The following is an 18662-nucleotide window of genomic DNA, read 5'->3' as shown; positions in this document are numbered from 1 at the left end:
GCCTTTTTTTTTTTTTTTAAAGTAGCCTCCACACTTAGCATAGAGCCCCATGTGGGGATTGAACTCCTGACTCTGAGATCAAAATCCGAGCTGAGATCGAGGGTTGGCTACTTAACTGACTGAGCCAGCCAGGCTCCCCAACATATGCCATTTTAAATAACAGCTGTATTTGAGATGTAATTCACATACTGTGAAATTCACCCACTTAAAGCGTACAATGCAATGGGTCTTGTTTTTTTTTTTTTTTTTAGTATAGTCACAGAGTTGTACAACCTCGCACAATCAACATGAGAACATTTTCATCGCCTAAAAAAGAAACCCCTATTTCTCTCCAGGCTCCCCAGCTTGAGGCAGCCGATCATCTACTTTCTGTCTCTGCAGATCTGAAGCTTTATATAAATGGATTCCGACATTGTAGTCCTTCGCCTGGCTTCTTGCACTTAACACGATGTGTTCAAGGTTTTGCCTATGTTGTAATGTGTATCACTGCTACATTTCTTTTTATCCCCAACTAGCGCTCTGTTGTGTGGCTGTACCATATTCTGTTTATGCACCCATCATTTGATGGACATTTGAGTTGTTTCAAGTTTTTGGCTACTCTGAAAATGCTCCTGGGCTACTATTCCCACCAACACTTGTGATTACCTGTCTTTTTTACTCTAACCACCCTGGCAGGTGCGAAGTAGTGTCTCATTCTAGGTTTGACTTGCATTTCCTTGATGGCTAATGACGTTGAGCATCTTTTCATATGTGCATTGGCCGTTTTTATGTCCTCCTTGGAGAAACGTCTATTCAGATCATTTGCCCATCTTTAAACTGGGTTACTTATCTTATATTTTGAGTTATAAGTGATCTTTATATATTCTGAATACTATACCCTTATCAGATAGATGATCTGCAAAAATTTTCTCTCAAATTGTGGGTTTCACATTCTTGCTAGGCTCCTTTGAAGCATAAACATTTTTATTTTCGATGAAGTCATTTTATCCATTTTTTCTTTTGGTGCTTATTGTTTTAGTACCATATCCAAGAAACCATTGCCCAATCTAGGGTCACAGAGATTTATGCCTATTTTCTTCTAAAAGTTTTGTAGTCTTAGCTCTTATATTTAGATCTTTGATACACTCAAAGTTAATTTTTATGTATCATGTGAGAGCATGTGCCATTTTTGAAAACAAGTTAAAATGATAAATAACCAGGAGTTTAAGAAATATGCAGCAGTCTGCATATTTTTAATTGAATATAATGTTATGTTTTATTAAGTATATCACTTAGTAGGAAAAAAACTTTAAAGAGGTTATAGTCTCAATATTTACTTTAAAAATCCAATAAACAAAGTTAGAAATGGCCTTTGAAGTTTTTGTTTCTTAAAAAAAATCAACTGCTTTCAGTGAAGATTTAAATCAATGAAACCATACTTTAACCTGATGTATAAGTGATATTTTTAAAGTACATTAAAAAGATCTTCATTCCCCTGTTGTGATGATATGGGCTTCAATTTAGTAGTAGTTCTCAGTTAGCGGTGATTTTGGCCCCCACCCCCAGGGGGAATCTAGCAGTGTTTGGAGATATTTTTGGTTGTCACAACTTGGAGATGAGGTCTGACCAGCATTCATTAGGTCAAGGACACAGATGCTGGCCTATAGCTGACAATGCCTAGAACAGCCCCCACCACAAGGAATCATCCAGCCCCAAATGTTAATTGTGCCAAGGTTAAGAATCCCTACTTTAACTAAAGCAGTGGCCGCTATCAGATATATTCTAAAAGAGATGTGAGTTTGCAAGCCCTTTCCCCCTCAGTTCTAGCCTTGTGGGTTTCTCCCATCTCTGAGCTTTTAAGGGCCAGCACGTGCCCCAGCACCTTACAGCAGCTGTCAAAACCCTTTACAGTGACGACAACCTATCAGGTCTTCCATTGTGGGGATTGTTGGGAAAACGCTTGCTTTCCATGCTTTATATTTGCATGTCTTCATTTTTTGAATTTTGAGATCTATTTGGATAATACATCTCCATTTCAACATACATGTTTGGTAACCATCTCCTGTTAAAAGGAATTCCATCTGACCAGAAGTAGCAATCTGTGAGCGCTGGGCGGTGGGCTAAGCACTCTTCCTGCATTAGCTCAACAAGCCTGAGAGAGCTGATTATTCACATTTTATGGCCTTAGAAACTGAGGCCCTGTGAGACGAGGCGACCTGCCCATGCTTGTACAGCTGGAGTCAGCCCACGTCAGGCCAGGGTGTAAGCCTGTCGGGGTGGTCAACTGTGAGCTGCAGGCATGTCACAGAGAATCTGGTTTGCTCCCAGTGGGTAATCACAGACAGAGGTTTATGGGACAGTTAGGTGGTTCTCTCTCTCACTTGAGTCCCCATGAGTGCCCCACCATGGGAGAGAAGGCATGGACACACCGCTGGCCACAGCAAGCCCCATCTTGCCCGGGCCATGCCCACGGAAGTTGCCTCTCCTGTGGGCCTCATCCGTCCATGACACACATCATCCAGTGTGTCATGGTGGACAGTACCTGAGGACGGCTGCTTCAGGGAAACTGGGGTGTCTGTGGCATCATTTATCTTCTTGATGCTCACCCCCAAATCAGTCATGGCTTGATTTTCTACCTACTGGTCGTCCTTTGGTAACATGTTCCAACTCCCAAATAAATGTCTTTGCCGACTCATGGTCCAGGTTCATTTGCACTCAGGGCTCCAAGGGGAGCAGCCCCGCTGTGGTAGATGGTGGTAAACCTTCTTGTGAAAAATCATACTAAAGTAAAGCAGTGGTCTTGTCTTCCTGAGCTTTCGCTCTCAGTGGCCAGGCCCACAGCTGTCTTCATATGCCTGATGTCATCCCCATCCCCTCCCAGAGGGGGCTTTCCAAAGGATCCAGACTGTGTGGGAGTGGCCAAAGCTATGCATTTTGATGGTACAGAGATTGGAGGTGGGAAGGCTCTCTAGCTTAGCTGGCTTGGGGGCTGCTGCAAGAAGTGGGGTGAGATTCTGTTCCCCTCTGCCTTCCCGGTATCCTTCGCTACATCCCTGAGTGAAAGTGGGGTGGGGAGAGAGCAATGACTAGAAGTGAAGACTGCCCTCCTCCCCTGCATCTGAAGAAGGACCCTGGTTTTTGTTCTAGATCTATCCCCGAAACTCCTTGGGCAAATCTTTCCTTGCTCTGGGCCTCAGTTTCCTCTTGGAGGGCAGCTGTGTGCACTAGAAAATCTCTAAGCATCCTTGCAACCACAGACTTCTTTGAATCGCTAAGGCACAGGGAGGGCTGAGGTGAGGGAAGCCTGCGTGACTCAGATCTACCCTGACTCTAGTCTGCTTCGGAGGCAAGCCCACACCTAGAAGACTAACCATGTTTGAAGAAGGAACACGGGGATTGGCTGATGCTATCTTTCTTGAGACACCCATCTCCAAGGGCGACGTTCAAAATATTTAACAGACAGAGTGGCCTGCGCATGGCCTGTCAGCAGGGTGGAAAGAAGCCGGGAGGGCCGGCCAGGGCTGCAGCCCGAAAGCACGCCTCATCCCACCACAGCTCTGCTGAGCCTTTCTCCGCTTGGTTATTGAGTCTCTTGCTTCTTGCCCGACTCTGCATTCAGGGACCTAACTCAAGGCCCTCGGGCTGCTTCTCACCTCAGCCACTATAGGTACAATAGCTGTAATTATCCTGCATCCAAATGCCAACATAATTATATTCACATTCTTTTTTTTTAATTTATTATTTTTATTTATTTATTTATGTATTTTTTCCAATTTATTTATTTTCAGAAAAACAGTATTCATTATTTTTCCCCACACCCAGTGCTCCATGCAAGCTGTGCCCTCTATAATACCCACCACCTGGTACCCCAACCTCCCACCCCCGCCCCCGCCACTTCAAACCCCTCAGATTGTTTTTCAGAGTCCATAGTCTCTCATGGTTCACCTCCCCTTCCCATTTACCCAAAAGCACATACCCTCCCCAATGTCCATAACCCTACCCCCCTTCTCCCAACCCCCCTCCCCCCAGCAACCCACAGTTTGTTTCATGAGATTAAGAGTCACTTATGGTTTGTCTCCCTCCCGATCCCATCTTGTTTCATGGATTCTTCTCCTACCCACTTAAGCCCCCATGTTGCATCACCACTTCCTCATATCAGGGAGATCATATGATAGTTGTCTTTCTCCGCTTGACTTATTTCGCTAAGCATGATACGCTCTAGTTCCATCCATGTTGTCGCAAATGGCAAGATTTCGTTTCTTTTGATGGCTGCATTCTTAGACGGCCCCTTTGCGCCAAGCCCTGTGTCGGCTTCCTCCTCACCCCCTTGCCTTCAGAATCATCGAAGGCTTAGAGACTCTAGACAATGGCGACCTGGATCCTAGCCTAGCTATGGCCCTCATCTGGTGGGTGACCTTGGACAAGTCCCTGCCCTTCCTGGGTGTCAGATCCCTCACATGGAAATGAGTGACCTGGATTGATTTGATGGGCTCTGAGGTTGCATGGGTCCAAGAAGAATTTGGGGAGAAATGCAAACCTTCAGCTGCTGACCACTCTCTTTCTCTTTATCTCGTTCTCTCTCTCTTTCTCTCTCTGTCACCCGGCCCCACAACCTCCACTATAGAATGCACTGCTGCCTGCAGGCCTGAGGCAGAAGGATCAGACCACCAAGGCGCCCACGGGCCCCTTTAAAAGGGAGGAGCTCTTGGATCACTTGGAAAAGCAAGCAAAGGAGTTTAAAGACCGAGAAGATCTGGTCCCCTACACAGGGGAAAAGAGAGGTACTGAATACTGTTGCTCTTATAATTGCATCACTGTCAAGTGCCACCTGTATGCAGGCCCTGTGCTGAGCCATGTGTGACTGGGCCTCCTTGCCCTCATGCCTGCCCGGCCCAAATTCACAAACCCAACACCAAGGGCATCAACACATAATGTATATTTCATGAAGTTTTGGGTAAACTAAGGAAAGTGTGTTATATACCCAGACCAGGAAAACTTTCCCCTAAATCCCCTTTAGCCAGGGTGTTCTGATTGTTTTTCACACAAATGTAGACACCTTTGAAAATGAAAGTGAAAACTATTAGTCATGACATGAGGACATAAGGCCTGTGCAAGTCCTGTGCTGTGCAAACTGGGAACAAGGACACCTCCCTCTGCCCTCACTGTCCATGCTCGTTCCCCAGTGCTTCTCTATCTGTCCTTCTAAGATTCTCTGCCCCAGCAGAAGTCATCTAGAAGACTGGGAAACAGAGAGCATTCCCTGACTGTCCAACCCTTCCAGGACTGCCCCTTATACTCCAAACCCTTCTGCTGTTCTCTTGGATTATGTTTACCTTTGTTCACCCCATTGCTGCCCCACACCCTCCTTCCTTTCCTCACACATCCCAAGCTCTTTTCTGTCTCAGGACCTTTACACGTATTCCCTCTTCCTGGACCGCTGCTCCAGCTGTCTGACTCCATTCTGTCTTCATGGCTGGCTCTTCCTCCCCTGTGTAAGAGGCTTAATGGTTAGAAACACAGCCTGGATTACTAGCTGCGTGAGCCTGAGCATATTTTTCAGTCTGCTGTGCCTCCATTTCCTCCTTTGCGAAATGGGGATGAAGAAGGTACTATTACCAGCCTTGTGAGGTTGTTATGAAGGTTGAGTTAAGATACCTGTAAAGCACTTAGCCAGGCATCTGGCCCATAGCACATGCTATAAATAAGTCCTACCTATTACTATCCATTTGCTCTCAACTGTGCCGTCTTCTCTTTTAGGGGAGCCTTTCCCATCCACCCTAGTTAGGACACACAGTCCCTTCAGCTCCCCCTGGGTTCTGGTCCATCTCAGGAGCCTGCATATGTGTCTTTCAGAGTGATTTCCACTTTAACGTTTTCTCCTTATGTATCACTCGTCTGTCCCACTGGCTGTAAGTCCCGCGAGGCCCAGGACTCAGGCTGGTCTTGCTCACCCAGCACCCCCGGCACCCAGCACAGGGCCTGGTCTACAGCAGGGCTCATAGAGAGTTGTTGAATGAATGAGTTAAAGTTAAATAAGTCCACAGGGAGTCTTGTGGGCTGCTTCTTCACACTGTAAGTCCCCCAGCTACAAGGACCACATCTGTCTGGCTCGTCGTGATATCTACACCTAATAAACACTAACACGTGGAAAGCACCCGATAAGCATTTTATGAAGCATTGGATTGAATGACACCGTTAATTCTGATCAATTACTTCATTGTGTAGTTGCTTGTTTGCAGTTTCCTCCATTCTCCCCGCCCCCCAGACTATAAACATGCTGAGCCCAGAGTCCAAGTCTATAGCATTTGTCTCGGTGTCCCTGTTGTGTGATAAATAATCAAATAAAAAAGCAAGCAGGGGGGTGCCTCATGGGGAGGAGGTCGAGCCGTCACAAACCCTGGACTCGGAGCTTAGTTCAGCTTTTACAGAAACTTGAGAAGTTCAGGCAAGCCCAAGGGGCATTTGGGTTATAGAATGTCAGAGGATGGTGTGGCCTGAGGCATGCTGGGGAGGGTGCGGGAGGAGGAGGCCTTGACCATAAGGGCCGGGTGTGCCCGGCTGAGAGAGTGGGCATGAGAGGTTTTTGAGTGAGACACGAGGGGCGAGTCCTGCGCAGCAGACAAGGATAGAATCTCTGGATTTCGTGCAGCCTTATGGGGTCTCCTGTTGTCCCACTTGCACCTTTGAAAAATGGGGACACCGAGAGTCAGGAGCACACCTGGGTGGACTACGGGTGAGTCATGGCCCCATGGACCCGCCACCCTGCAAGGGAAGGAGCTGGACATGGTGGGTGGGGGTGGGAAATGGAATCTGGGCGGTACACAGACCCATCCTGCTGCCCCTCCCGTGGAATGCTGGCCTGGTGTGGAGCCGGGAACAGCTCTCCAGACTCCCAGAGCCTGCCCACCTTCATGAAAGTTCTAGCTGCCCTCCTTGGGGCAGCTAGAACTTCTTTGTTTGCACATAGTGACCCATCTCAGAGACTCACCATCATCACCACTACCACCAGCATCCTCATCAAAAAGTATTTATGTGATGACCGTTGGAGTCTTGATAGTTTGAATAAGTGAGGGTCTCAGCAGAGTGTTGAGGAAGGACACCTGCTGGCTTGATGGGGCAGACTCAAGGCCATGGTGTCCAGCCCTCACTGAACATCTCTTTACCCAGTGCCGGACCTAGAACTAGCCAAGGTTGAGGGGAAACAGGACCCCCGTCTCTGCAAGACCAAGCAGAATGTAGTGGAACCATAAACTGGCACAAAGTCGTAAGGAATCTGGACTTTCATTCACTCTCGCTCAACTGGGAGATCAGAATAAAGCTTCATGCAGGATATTTTTAAGGCAGAATTATACTGAATTCTTCATGCAGATTTGACTACACATGTGGAGGAGAAAAGTAAAATAAGAGAGATTTAATCAAGGAAAAGTTTTAACTTTCTTTTGCTTAGCTACAGGGGTAGGCATTCTGGGCTGGTTGGGCATCTTCCTTGAGATTAGCAATCAAGACCTTCTCCAGTTTTTCATTCTGCCATCCCTGTATATTGTTTTTCAACAATATGTTCTTGTAATCGTGGTCCATATTGGCTGCTGAAACTCCAGCCATCATATCCACATTCCAAATAGTAAGATGAAGGAAAGGAGGAAGTCCAGACCCCCTCTTGTGTCTTAGAGCCACTGACCCTGCTGGAGGCACATGTCACAGGGGTGTAAGGAACCATAGGTCTGACACATTTATTGAAGGGCCAACCTACTCATTGCATCATTCATTTTTACAGCAGATTTTCTTTTTAACCGTTTTGTTCCCTTTGCATGTTTTGTCCTTTTCCAGTTTCACCAGGTCTAGGCTCCCACTCTTGCCCCACTTCAGGCAATTCTCAATCAATAACCAAAGTGAACATTTTTTTTTTAATTGAAGTAAAACAATAAAATTCACGTAACATAAAATTAACCATTGTAAAGTGAGCAATTCACGTTCAGTGCATCCGCAGTACTGTGAAACCCCCACTTCCATATAGATCCAAAACATTTTCATCACTCCAAGATAAAAACCTGTGCCCCATAAGCTGTTACTCCCCAGTCCCTGCTGTCCCCAGTCCCTGGCAACCACCATCTGTTTCTGTGGCTTTACCTCTTCTGGATAATTCCTATGAATTAAACCATAAACTATGTGACTTAACGTGCCTGGGTTCTTTCACTTAGCATGTTGTTTTTGGCACTCACTTGTTCCCTTCTGTGACTGAACAATATGACACAATTTGTTTATCCATTCATCTGCTTACTGATGAACATTCTAGTTGTTTCCACCTTTTGGTTACTGTGATTAGTGTTACTATGAACATTCTTGTACACGTAGTTTTTGAGTACCTATTTTCAAGTCTTTGGGGCTTATAATCCCAGGAGTGGGATTCCTGGATCACGTGGTAATTCCATGTTTGCGCCACTTTACACAGTCTCCAGCAATCAAAAAGGTTCCAGTTTCTCCACATCTTTGCCAACATCTGTTATTCTCCATTTTGGTTTTCACTGTAGCCATCCTTGTGGGTGTGAAGTGGCATCTCACCGTGATTTTGATTTGCGTTTCCCTAATGAACAGTGATGCGGAGCATCTGTGCAGGTGCTTATTGGTCATAAGTATATCCTCTTTGAGGAAAAGTATCTTTTTGTATTAACACATAATATATTATTTGTTTCAGGGGTACAGGTCTGTGATTGATCTGTCTTACACAATTCACAGCATTCACCATAGCACATACCCTCCCCAATGTCCATAACACAGCCACCCCATCCCTCCAACCCCTCTTCTTTCCAGCAACCTTCAGTTTGTTTCCTGAGATTAAGAGTCTCTTATGGTTTGTCTCCCTCTCTGTTTCCTCTTGTTTCAATTTTCTCTCCTTCCCCCATGATCTTTTGTCTTATTTCTCAAATTCCTCATATCAGGGAGATCTTATGATAATTGTCTTTCTCTAATTGACTTACTTCACTTACGATAATACCCTCTAGTTCCATCCACATCACTGCAAAGGAAAGATTTTGGTGTTTTTTGATGGCTGCATAGTATTCCTCTGTGTGTGTGTGTGTGTGTGTGTGTGTGTGTGTGTATAAATGACATCTTCTTTATCTGTTCCTCTGTTGATAGACATCTAGACTCTTTCCATGGCTTGGCTATTGTGGACATTGCTACTATGAACACTGGGGTACACGTGCCCCTTCAGATCACTACATTTTATCTTTAGGGTAAATACCCAGTAGGGCAATTGCTGGGTCATAGGGAAGCTCTATTTCCAACTTTTTGAGGAAACTCCATCCTGTTTTTCCAGAGTGGCTGCTTTTGAAGAAATATCTTTTAAGTTCTTTGTCCATTTTTAAATTGGGTTGTATTTCATTTCATTGTTAAGTTGTAAAAAAATACATATTCTGGATTCTGGACCGTATCAGATATGTGATTTCAGTATGTTGTCTTTTTACTTTCTCAATAATGTCCTTTGAGGGACAATAATGTTAAATTTGGATAAAATCCAGTTGACCAATTTTTAAATTTTTGTTGTCATATCTAAGGATATGCTGCAAAATCTAAAGTCATGAAGATTTTATGTGGAGATTATATGTTTTTCTTCTTCTAAGGGTTTTATAGTTTTAACTATTATATTCAAGTCGATCCATTTTCAGTTCATTTTTTTGTATATGGTGTGAGATAGGGGTGCAGCTTCATCCTTTGTGTATGGATGTCCAGGCCCAACACTTCTTTTTTTAAAAAAAACAAACATTTTATTTATTTGTTTGTTTGTTTGTTTGTTTTAGAGAGAGAGTGAATGAGACAGTGCAGTGGGAGCAGCAGAGGGAGAGGCAGCGAGAATCTTACGCCGACTCCGCACTGAGTGTGGAGCCTGACAAGGGACTTGATCTCATGACGCTGAGATCATGACCTGAGCCAAAACCAAGAATCGGGTACTCAGCTGACTGAGCCACCCAGGCACCCCCAGTACTGCTTCTTGAAGAAACTATTCTTTCCCTCCTTGAATGGTCTTGGTACCCTGGTCAAAAATCAATTTTCCATGGATGTGGGGGTTTATTTCTGGACTCTCTATCCTATCCCGTGGTCAATATGTCTATCCTTGTCAATACCACCCTGTTTAAATTTGTAGTAAGTTTTGATGTCAGCGAGTCCAAGCCCTCTAGGTTTGTTCCCTTTAAGATTATTTTGCCTTTTGGAGGACCCCTTGTGATTCCTTATTAATTTGAGAAATGGCTTTTCTATTTTGACAAAAAAGAAGAAGAAGAAGAAGAAGTAGTAGTAGTTGGGGGGGAACATTGGAATTTTGGTAAAAGTTGCCTTGAATCTGGAGATTGCTTTGGGCAATATTGCCATCTGAATATTGTCTCCCAATCCACAAACTTGGGATATTTTTCTATTTATTTAGGTTTTCCGTAATACCTTGTGGCAACGTTTTCTAGCATCCCTTGCACAAGTCCTTCCGCTCATTGGTTAAATTTATCCTTAAGCATTTATTCCTCTGGATGCTACTGTAGGTGAAATGACCATTCTAATTTTCCTTTCAGGTTGCTGCCATTCAGAAAACCCCCCCACCCGTTTGTACACACTGAACTTGTTTTACTCTGTAACTCACTCAGAGCAGTGTTTATCAGTCCTAACAGCACATTGTCAAATCTTTAGGGGTTTCTGCATATTGGATCATGTCTGCTACAATCAGAGATAATGTTACTTCTTCCTTTCCAGTCTGGATGCCATTTTTTTTTTTCTTGTCCATTTGCTCTGACTGGAACTCTCGGTGCACATTTAACAGCCACAGTGAGGGCAGGTATCTTTGCCTTGCAGCTGGTCTTTGGGGCATGTTTCCTTCCTCTGTCCTGTAGACCAGCTTGTAGACCATCATCTCAGTGAGGCCTTCCCTGACTACCCGACCCAAAAAAACCCAAGCTCGACTGGACCCCAGCCTGGAACTTCCTAGTCTTTTGCTCTGCTTTATTTTCCTCCACAATGCCTAAGGCCAGGCGATATCTTTGCATGATTGTTTACTGTCTGTCTGCTTTCACTAAATCGTGAATGGTTCAGTGCTCCCCCTCCCCTTGGCTGCTAGAAGGGTGCCTGGCACTTAGGAAGCACTCGGTAAATATCTAGTGCGATGAATGAATGAATGAATGAACGAACGATGAACGAATACAGTTTTCATACATGGAATTACATTGTTTGTGCTCTTTTACAGACTTGCTTTTTCTCACTTTATATCCTGCTTGTCCTTCTTCATAAGTGAACATCCCCATCATCCTTTACAATCAGTGTGAGAACACCATCTTGTAGACGTCCCGTAATTTCTTCAACAACCCCCTATCGGTGGTCAGCGCAGTGACCGTCCTTGTGCGCCTCTTTGCCCCCTTGTCCAGTCATGAGTCTGACACTTTAAAAATATAATGTCCTATGAGGCAAGGATACATTTTTGCTCCCTATTCTTTTAATAATCTGAGTGTATTTTGTTTAGAAATGTTTCTAAATTTTTCTCTCACATCCGAACCCTGGGTTAGGGTATCCCAGAGCCTGACATTCGATTAAAGTTTTCTTTTGTAGCTTTTACCTGCCTACAGGTTGTTTTCAGTAGCAACAAGTGTTTTTAAGTGAGCAGTCTAGTTGGACCAAGATCGAAAGTGCTTCTTTTCAAATGTGAGAGGTGCTTTGTTGGAGATCTTTGGTTCTTGTTCCTTGGGGAAGTTCGGTATTGGATCCCCAGAGGGAGAAGCCTGAAGGGAACTGTCTCAGCCCTGAGGGACCCACAGTGCTCTGGGACAGTCCTCCTAGGGCCATCAGCAGAGTTTACCCCAGCAGAGTCGCCTGCCCTGTAATAGGCACTCGTGTTTTGCAGGAAAGGTCTGGGTCCCCAAGCAGAAGCCAATGGATCCCGTGCTGGAAAGTGTGACCCTGGAGCCGGAGCTGGAGGAGGCTTTGGCAAACGCCTCAGATGCAGAGCTCTGTGACATCGCAGGTAAGAGGCTTTCCCGAAGCTTCGCCACGTCTTCCACAAGAGTTGGACCTGCCTTAGCAGGGACTCTTAGATGGTTTATTGCAACATGAACACACTTTCCATTTCTAAAAAGGTCTTGGGGAGACAGAATAATATTAACTATATTATTATTCTCCAGAATATTAAGACAGAAACCCAGGATCAGGGACGCCTGGGTGGCGCAGTTGGTTGGACGACTGCCTTTGGCTCAGGGCGTGATCCTGGAGTCCCGGGATCGAGTCCCACATCAGGCTCCCAGCTCCATGGGGAGTCTGCTTCGCTCTCTGACCTTCTCCTCACTCATGCTCTCTCTCACTGTCTCTCTCTCAAATAAATAAATAAAATCTTTAAAAAAAAAAAAAAAAAAAAAAAAAAAAAAAAAAGAAACCCAGGATCAAAAACCAAAGTGAAGAAAAGAGAAATAAAACCACCCAAACCTGTCACTTCACGGAGTCAGCTGCCATGAGAGCCCAGCCCGGAGCGATGGGAAGCCTCCCAGGGAGGGCTAGCATAGGTCCTCCACCAGCCGCAGCACCAAATCATGCCCAAGCCACTGGCGAAGAGTGAACGGAGGGGGACAGGCAGAGGGTGTGAAGGCCTGGAAGGGTTATGAAGGGCCCTTCCGAGGTTCAGAGATCAGGCTTTGAGGAGCTCGCCCCTTCATCACGGATTTGTACAACACTGTCCACCGCAAAATGTGTTTCCATACAACCTTTACACTCAGCCCTTCATCTCCAGAAGGTGGCCTGCAATTCAGAGCCCTTTGACACACTGTCTTTTTATTATGGTCTAGTACCTGCCCTGTGTACCCTGAGTTCTGTCCCTGCCGAAGGTTGGCCTCGGTCTGCAGCGAGCGCCCCACACGCCCACCGTGGTAATCCTTCCTGGCCTGAAGGGTGGGAAGGGGCCTTTTCATTCTGCAAACTTGGGAGCTACTAACCACCAGCCCAGATAACGACAGGAGTGTGGATGGGGTGAGAAGAGACTCAGGGCAAGTGGGAACGGGAGAGAAAGGATAGAGTCAGCTGTGATTGTCCGGCTGTGACACTGAGGTTGGGGGAGGAGTCAGGAAGGTTCCAGATTTCTGGCTGCAGGGACTAAATGGATGGTGGTGCTATTAATGAAGGTGCGTATAATAGTGTGATTGGGCTGCCATACCCAATACCACAGGTTGGATGGCTTAAACAACAGAAACTTGTTCTCTCACAGTTCTGATAAGACTAGAAGTCCAAGATATTGGTAGGTTTGTTTTTTTCCTGAGCCCTCGCTCCTTGACTTGCAGTAGCCACAGGTCACTGTGTCCCTCTGTGCGTGTGTCTCCCGGTGTGCCTTCATACATCCTAATATCTTCTTATGAAGACACCCGGCAGATTGGATCAGGGCCCCCCTGAACAGCCTTTTTCGAACTTACTTTACCTCTTTCAAGACCTTATCTCCCAAGTACAGTTGCAAATTCTAAGGTACTAGAGTTACCCCGTCAACATGCGAATTTTGGAGGGACACATTTCAGCCCCTAACAGTGGGAAACGAGCAGTTTAAGGGGAGGGACTGAGTTCTTTGTGGGATCTTTAAAGTTTGATGTGCCTGTGAGCCATCCTGGAGGGGACAGCTGGCCTTGAAGGTCTTCAGGAATGCGGAGAGATCTGTGGTGTCATTAGCATTGTCAAGCTTCAGGCAGAAAGCCTGACACTCAGGTGGGTGCCTGGGGTTCTGGAGGCAAGTGCCCTGGCCAAGAGAGAGCCTGTGAGAACCAGGGCATCGCAGTGAGGGCCAGTAAGCCACACATGGCCCAGAAGTCAAAACGATGTGAAGATAGACTAAACCTGACGCAAGAGCTTGGAAGACAGAATGAAGGCTCAGGGGTGGTGGGAGACCCAGAGCTGTGAGGCCACAGGGCTAGGGGACTTGGCTACCAAAGCTGTCTTCTGCCTGCTCACAGCCTCCGGCTTCTCGTGGGCGTTGTGCATGAGTCCTGGTGACATTCATGCTGGGGAGTGGGAAGGGGGTGGCCTCCCCTCTGTAGTGGAACCATGAGGGGAGGGACAGTGAGAAGACACCATATGACGCGAAGTCGGCCTGGTGGCCAACGCCAGGTTGCAGGGACCCGAGGAGTGTGTGATGGGGCGAGCCAACATGCAGATTCTGAGTCCAAACCACCATTTTCCTCAGGAGGGAGAACAGCTGGGAAAGGCCACAGGGCATTGGTCTGCAGGGTGTTGGGGCTGAGAGAGAAAGGCCTTCATTTGGCCGTGGAGTACAGAAGCAGCGAGCCAAGAGCCACAAAAATCCTAATAGAGTCCTCCCGAGGCTCCCTTATTTCCAGCAAACCATCTCCGTGGTTGGGGGTCCACCCGACTTCTATTAACCCGGGCAGCTAGGGGCAGGCTGGGTGTCACTTGGGTCCGGCCTCTCCACTCAGTCTCACCCTGGGGCTGTTTTCATCCCGGCCCTCCTCCTCTGATCACCCTCCGTGATGTCACTGCCCTCATTAGGCAGCTCAGAGGGATTATCGGATGACTCCCCGGTCAGAACCGCCAGTTCCTGGGCCAAAATAGAAGTGCAATATCGCGCTACGTTTCTGGGCTGGTTTCTTGAAACCATTTCCCTTTATTTTTGTTGGCGTGGCTAATCATCATTATCTGTTCATGAGACCGTACCCTTCCGTTGTCCGGAGAGGACAGGGGGAGCTGTAAGGCAACACCAGTATCAACAGGCTAACCTTGGGCGCTGGTCTCTGTGAAGCAGCTGTTTGAAGGGGTGGCAGGGGCTCCGGGGAAGGAGGGACGGAATATTTGCTGACCACCTCCTTATGGCCCAGGGGCCCTGGGAGTGGCTTCTAGAGCCTTGCCGCATTTCTTGACCACAGCAATCCTAAGAAGTAAGGGTCACTGTTGTCCCTGTCCCTGGAGGAAGGAGGCAGTGACATTGAATGCTTGGCCTGTGGGGCTTGAACATAGGCAGCTTCCCCAGAGGGCACACTTCTCCTCCAGAGAGCACCAGCCACCACCATGCAGATGAAGCCATCCTCTGAGGGGACACAGAGAGTGGGCAAGAGGGGATTTACCCCCATGCCCCATGAAGCCCAGTGGGGGGAGGGTGGGGCCACATTAGGAAAGTCTCTGTATGTCACAGGAAGGCATTGACCCCTTAGGATCCGTGGGGCCATGGGGACTGTTGGGAGAGGCCAGATGAAAGCAGAGGCTTAGGCAAAGGTGGTGGTGCTTGGGGGATGGGGGGATGGAAGAGTAAAGGGCTAAGGTAGATCTGGGGACTGTGTCTGAGGTGCAGCTGTCCTAGCACTGGACCCGAGGCCAAGAGGCCACAGGAGGTTGAGGCGGGAGCTTGCGTGAGTGTCTGGTGTGGCAAGCCAGGGGTTCAGATCCCTTCTCAAGGATGGGGTTGCTGAAGCCATGAGTGTGGGTGACCCAACAGAGAAAGGAAAGTAAGGAGAAGAGGGCATACGGTCTGCGGGACATCTCTGGTGTTGGGGACGTGGTTCCCAGGCAGAGCCTTCCATTAGCTTAGTTTTGGTTCCCTCATTGACATACTCAGCAACCATTTATCCAGTGTCGTCCCACTGTGCGCCCGGCTCCAGATGATAGAGCAGCGTGCAGGGTGGCTAGTCCTTGCCCTCGCGGAGCTGACGTTCAGCAAATACTTAGGCCAATAAGAAGTGACAAATGAGAGTGAGTGTCATCCCAAGAAAGGTCAGGGAGCAAGAAGGGGGCTGGGTTAGATGCTGGGGCCGGGGGACATGAAGGTGGAGGCTGAAGCTGAGCCCCGAGGCAGAAGAGCAGGGTGAGCTGGGGGGGGGGGGTGGGAATGGGGGAGACATGTCCCAGGCTGGCACACAGCAGGAGCGAGGCTCTGAGCCACTCCGAGTGGCTTGCTTGGCACGCAGGCAGCAGGCTTGATGTCCAGCAGTGACAGGAAGATGTAGAGAGACACCCAGCAGATGTGTCGTCCTGACTTGAGTGTGGCCTAGGGAAGGCAGAGCTGGGGACTCCCATTTGTTTGTTTGTTTTCGTGTCTGTGCACCATTTGTGCCTGCATTCATTCGCACACGGAGTCCACGGGCATCATCAAGCTACTGTGTGCTCGGATGCATCAGATCCAGGCCCTGCCCTTGGGGGACCAGGAGGTGAGGAGGAAGACAGACCAGAAACATATAAATTTTAACGTGAGAAGTGTGACCGCAGGGTAATGAGCAGAAGGGGTAAGCCCCTGACCGTGCTGAGTTCTTGGCTTGTGGCCTCGGCTTGTAATGCAGAGGCCACTGGGAGTCCGTGGCAAGCCCTTGGCATTATTAGTGCCCCCTCCCGCATCGGGAATGCGATCTTGACTAACCTTTAGGGAGGACCCTTCAGGTGCGGCCATACTTCAAAGGGAATCGGCCTGGAAGAGTCTCTCCCTCCAGAAGGCCCAGTCCCCAGCCGCCCCCATGGGCAGTTGGTACGCCCAGCTCCCGTGATTCTCAGAGACAGTCTTGGCCGCCCACCTTGAGCGTCTGGGGTCCTCTCATATCCTTGGGCACTGGTTTTCCTCACATTCTGCCAGGGTCAGGGTGTGGCTTATCTAGGAGTGGTTTGACAGCACCCAAGTCCCGGGCCAAAGCTGGCTTCACCCACCTGTTTCTGTGATGCAGGAAAACGCCTTCCCGCTCTCTGCCCAGGGCCGGCCAAGCAGTTGGCAGCTGGAGGGGCCCGGGATGTGTGCTGTGATCTCTCTGCATCCTAAGTGGAATTACAAACCGAGTGAACCCTGCCAAGGCAGAAGAGGAAAGAGAACTCGATGTTCTTTTTCAGAGTTCAAAAATAGTCCTTTTTCAGTTTTGAGGAAGATCTGGTCTTAAAAAAAAAAAAAAAAAAAGTCATGTTTCCCAGTGCTAAATTCAGCCGTGCCAATATTCTACAAGGAATGAAGCGGCAGGCAATGTTGATGTGCTATTTTCCTCCATCATTCACTTGTGGCCACATGAGTGTGCAAAACCAAGCAAGGGGAGAGCCGTGATTAGGTGCCTGGGGCAGGCCGAAGGATTAGAGCCACCAAGCTCTGCTTTCTGCTCAGCAATGGAGATTTTGCATGGTGCATCCCCCCCAGCCCCCGCCCCAAGTCCTTCCCCTCACCTCTCTCCCTCCCTTCCTGACGTCTTTCCTTCCCTCCCTTCCTCCCTTTCTTCTTTCCCTTTCTCCCTTTCTATCTTCCCTCCCTCTCCCTTCCTTCCTTTTTTCTGCAAACCCTAACTTCCTCTGAACTGCAAATAGTTTCATTTCTTCTGAGAACTGCTATTGACATGTCTGGTGCCTCCCAGAATAGGCGTGTTATCTGTCCTTGGAATTCTGGCATGGAGGGGACAGTTTACAACTTTGCAACTGCTAATCGCCTAGTTTATGGAGGAGTGGATGGGAGGTCTCAGAAGCCAAGAGGGCCCTCACTGAGCAGGCTCTGACAAGCCATTTCCCTCTTGAGCCTGCTGGAAAACCAGAGAACCTGGCTGGGGGCTTGTTGTAAAAATCAAATGGGATAAAAAGATGAGATGTTATACATAACTAAGGAATCGTTGAACACTACATCAGAAACTAACAATGTACTATAGACTGGCTAACTGAACATAATTTTTTATAAAAAAGATAAGACGTCGCGTGACTACTAGGTGCTATGTGAGGGTAAGTGATTGGCGTTCAAACGTAGCCCCTTTTTTAGGTGACAAGACGGAGGCCCAAAAAAGTGGAAATGTCCTGGACATTTTGGTGCCAAATTGGTGCCAAAGCCCAGCCTGGAACCCAGGTCTCTTCCCTCTGTCCCCAGCCACTTCCTTGTGCCCTTCCTGCCCCTCTTTCTGGACCATTATAGGAAGCTGGCATGAAGCACAAAGGGCATTTTCCAAATCCCACCTCTCTATACCTCTCAGCAAGATATGATGTCACATCTTTGCTCTGATTCTTAGCAACCTTTCCGAATTTTTTTTTTCCAAACTGGGGTCCCAGCTGCAGCCCAGAGCCACCCATAAGCCACCACCTGCCACCAGCCCATTTGGGGATGGGAAAGAGCCAGCTCCAAAAGGTGGCTCCTGGTGAGCCACCTCCCCACCTCCCCGGCTGCTGACTCAGGCCTTGGCCCCCACTGCCCACGTAGAAGCAGCCTAAATTAAAGCCTAGAGAGCTCTAAAAAATGCAGATGCCTCTCCCTGTAAGCTCTCCGTGATGAACAGGAGAGTCTAATTTTAGCAGAGAAGATTCTTAGAATGTGAGAAACAGAAGGGCTTTGAGATCCGTTCATCCTGTGGTTCTCAGCCCCCACTGAGCATCAAAAATCATGCAAGGGGATTAAAAATATATTTGCAGAGATTCAGATCAGCTGGTCCAAGAGGAGCACCAATATTGTCTTGAAGCTGCGGGTGATTTGTATGTGCAGCTGGGGTAGAGAACCAAAGGGCTTGTCTTGCCCTTCCTCACAGAGAGGAGGCTGAAGTCCAGAGAGGGCTGGGGACCCGCCCCCGGTCACACAGAATCAGGAGTAGAGTCAGGATTAACTCGGGTCTCCTGACTCCTCACCAAGGACTCTCATGTAGTCTCTCTCACTAGAAATCATGTCTAATGAAATGGCCAGGGCAATTAAAATGGATCAGCAAATATTTACCAAACACTATACTCTGGAGGAGAAGGAAGAGAGA

At 47.7% G+C, this 18662-nt stretch overlaps 1 protein-coding gene across 1 annotated transcript in view; it reads left to right on the top strand.

Annotated features, from left to right (window-relative positions):
• The window catches only part of TMOD1 (tropomodulin 1), an 84446-nt gene that overhangs the window by 34390 nt on the left and 31394 nt on the right, over nucleotides 1-18662 (top strand). Inside the window, exons 3-4 of the mRNA XM_044265294.1 lie at nucleotides 4604-4760; nucleotides 11852-11971. Of these exons, the coding sequence (XP_044121229.1) occupies nucleotides 4604-4760; nucleotides 11852-11971 (277 nt within the window). The remainder of the gene's footprint in view (nucleotides 1-4603; nucleotides 4761-11851; nucleotides 11972-18662) is intronic.

This window comes from Neovison vison, chromosome 9, assembly GCF_020171115.1.
Source record: "Neovison vison isolate M4711 chromosome 9, ASM_NN_V1, whole genome shotgun sequence".
In the NCBI taxonomy this organism is placed as follows: Eukaryota; Metazoa; Chordata; class Mammalia; order Carnivora; family Mustelidae; genus Neogale; species Neogale vison.
Note: the sequence above shows the minus strand (reverse complement) of the source record. Positions and strands in the feature narration are given on the sequence as shown.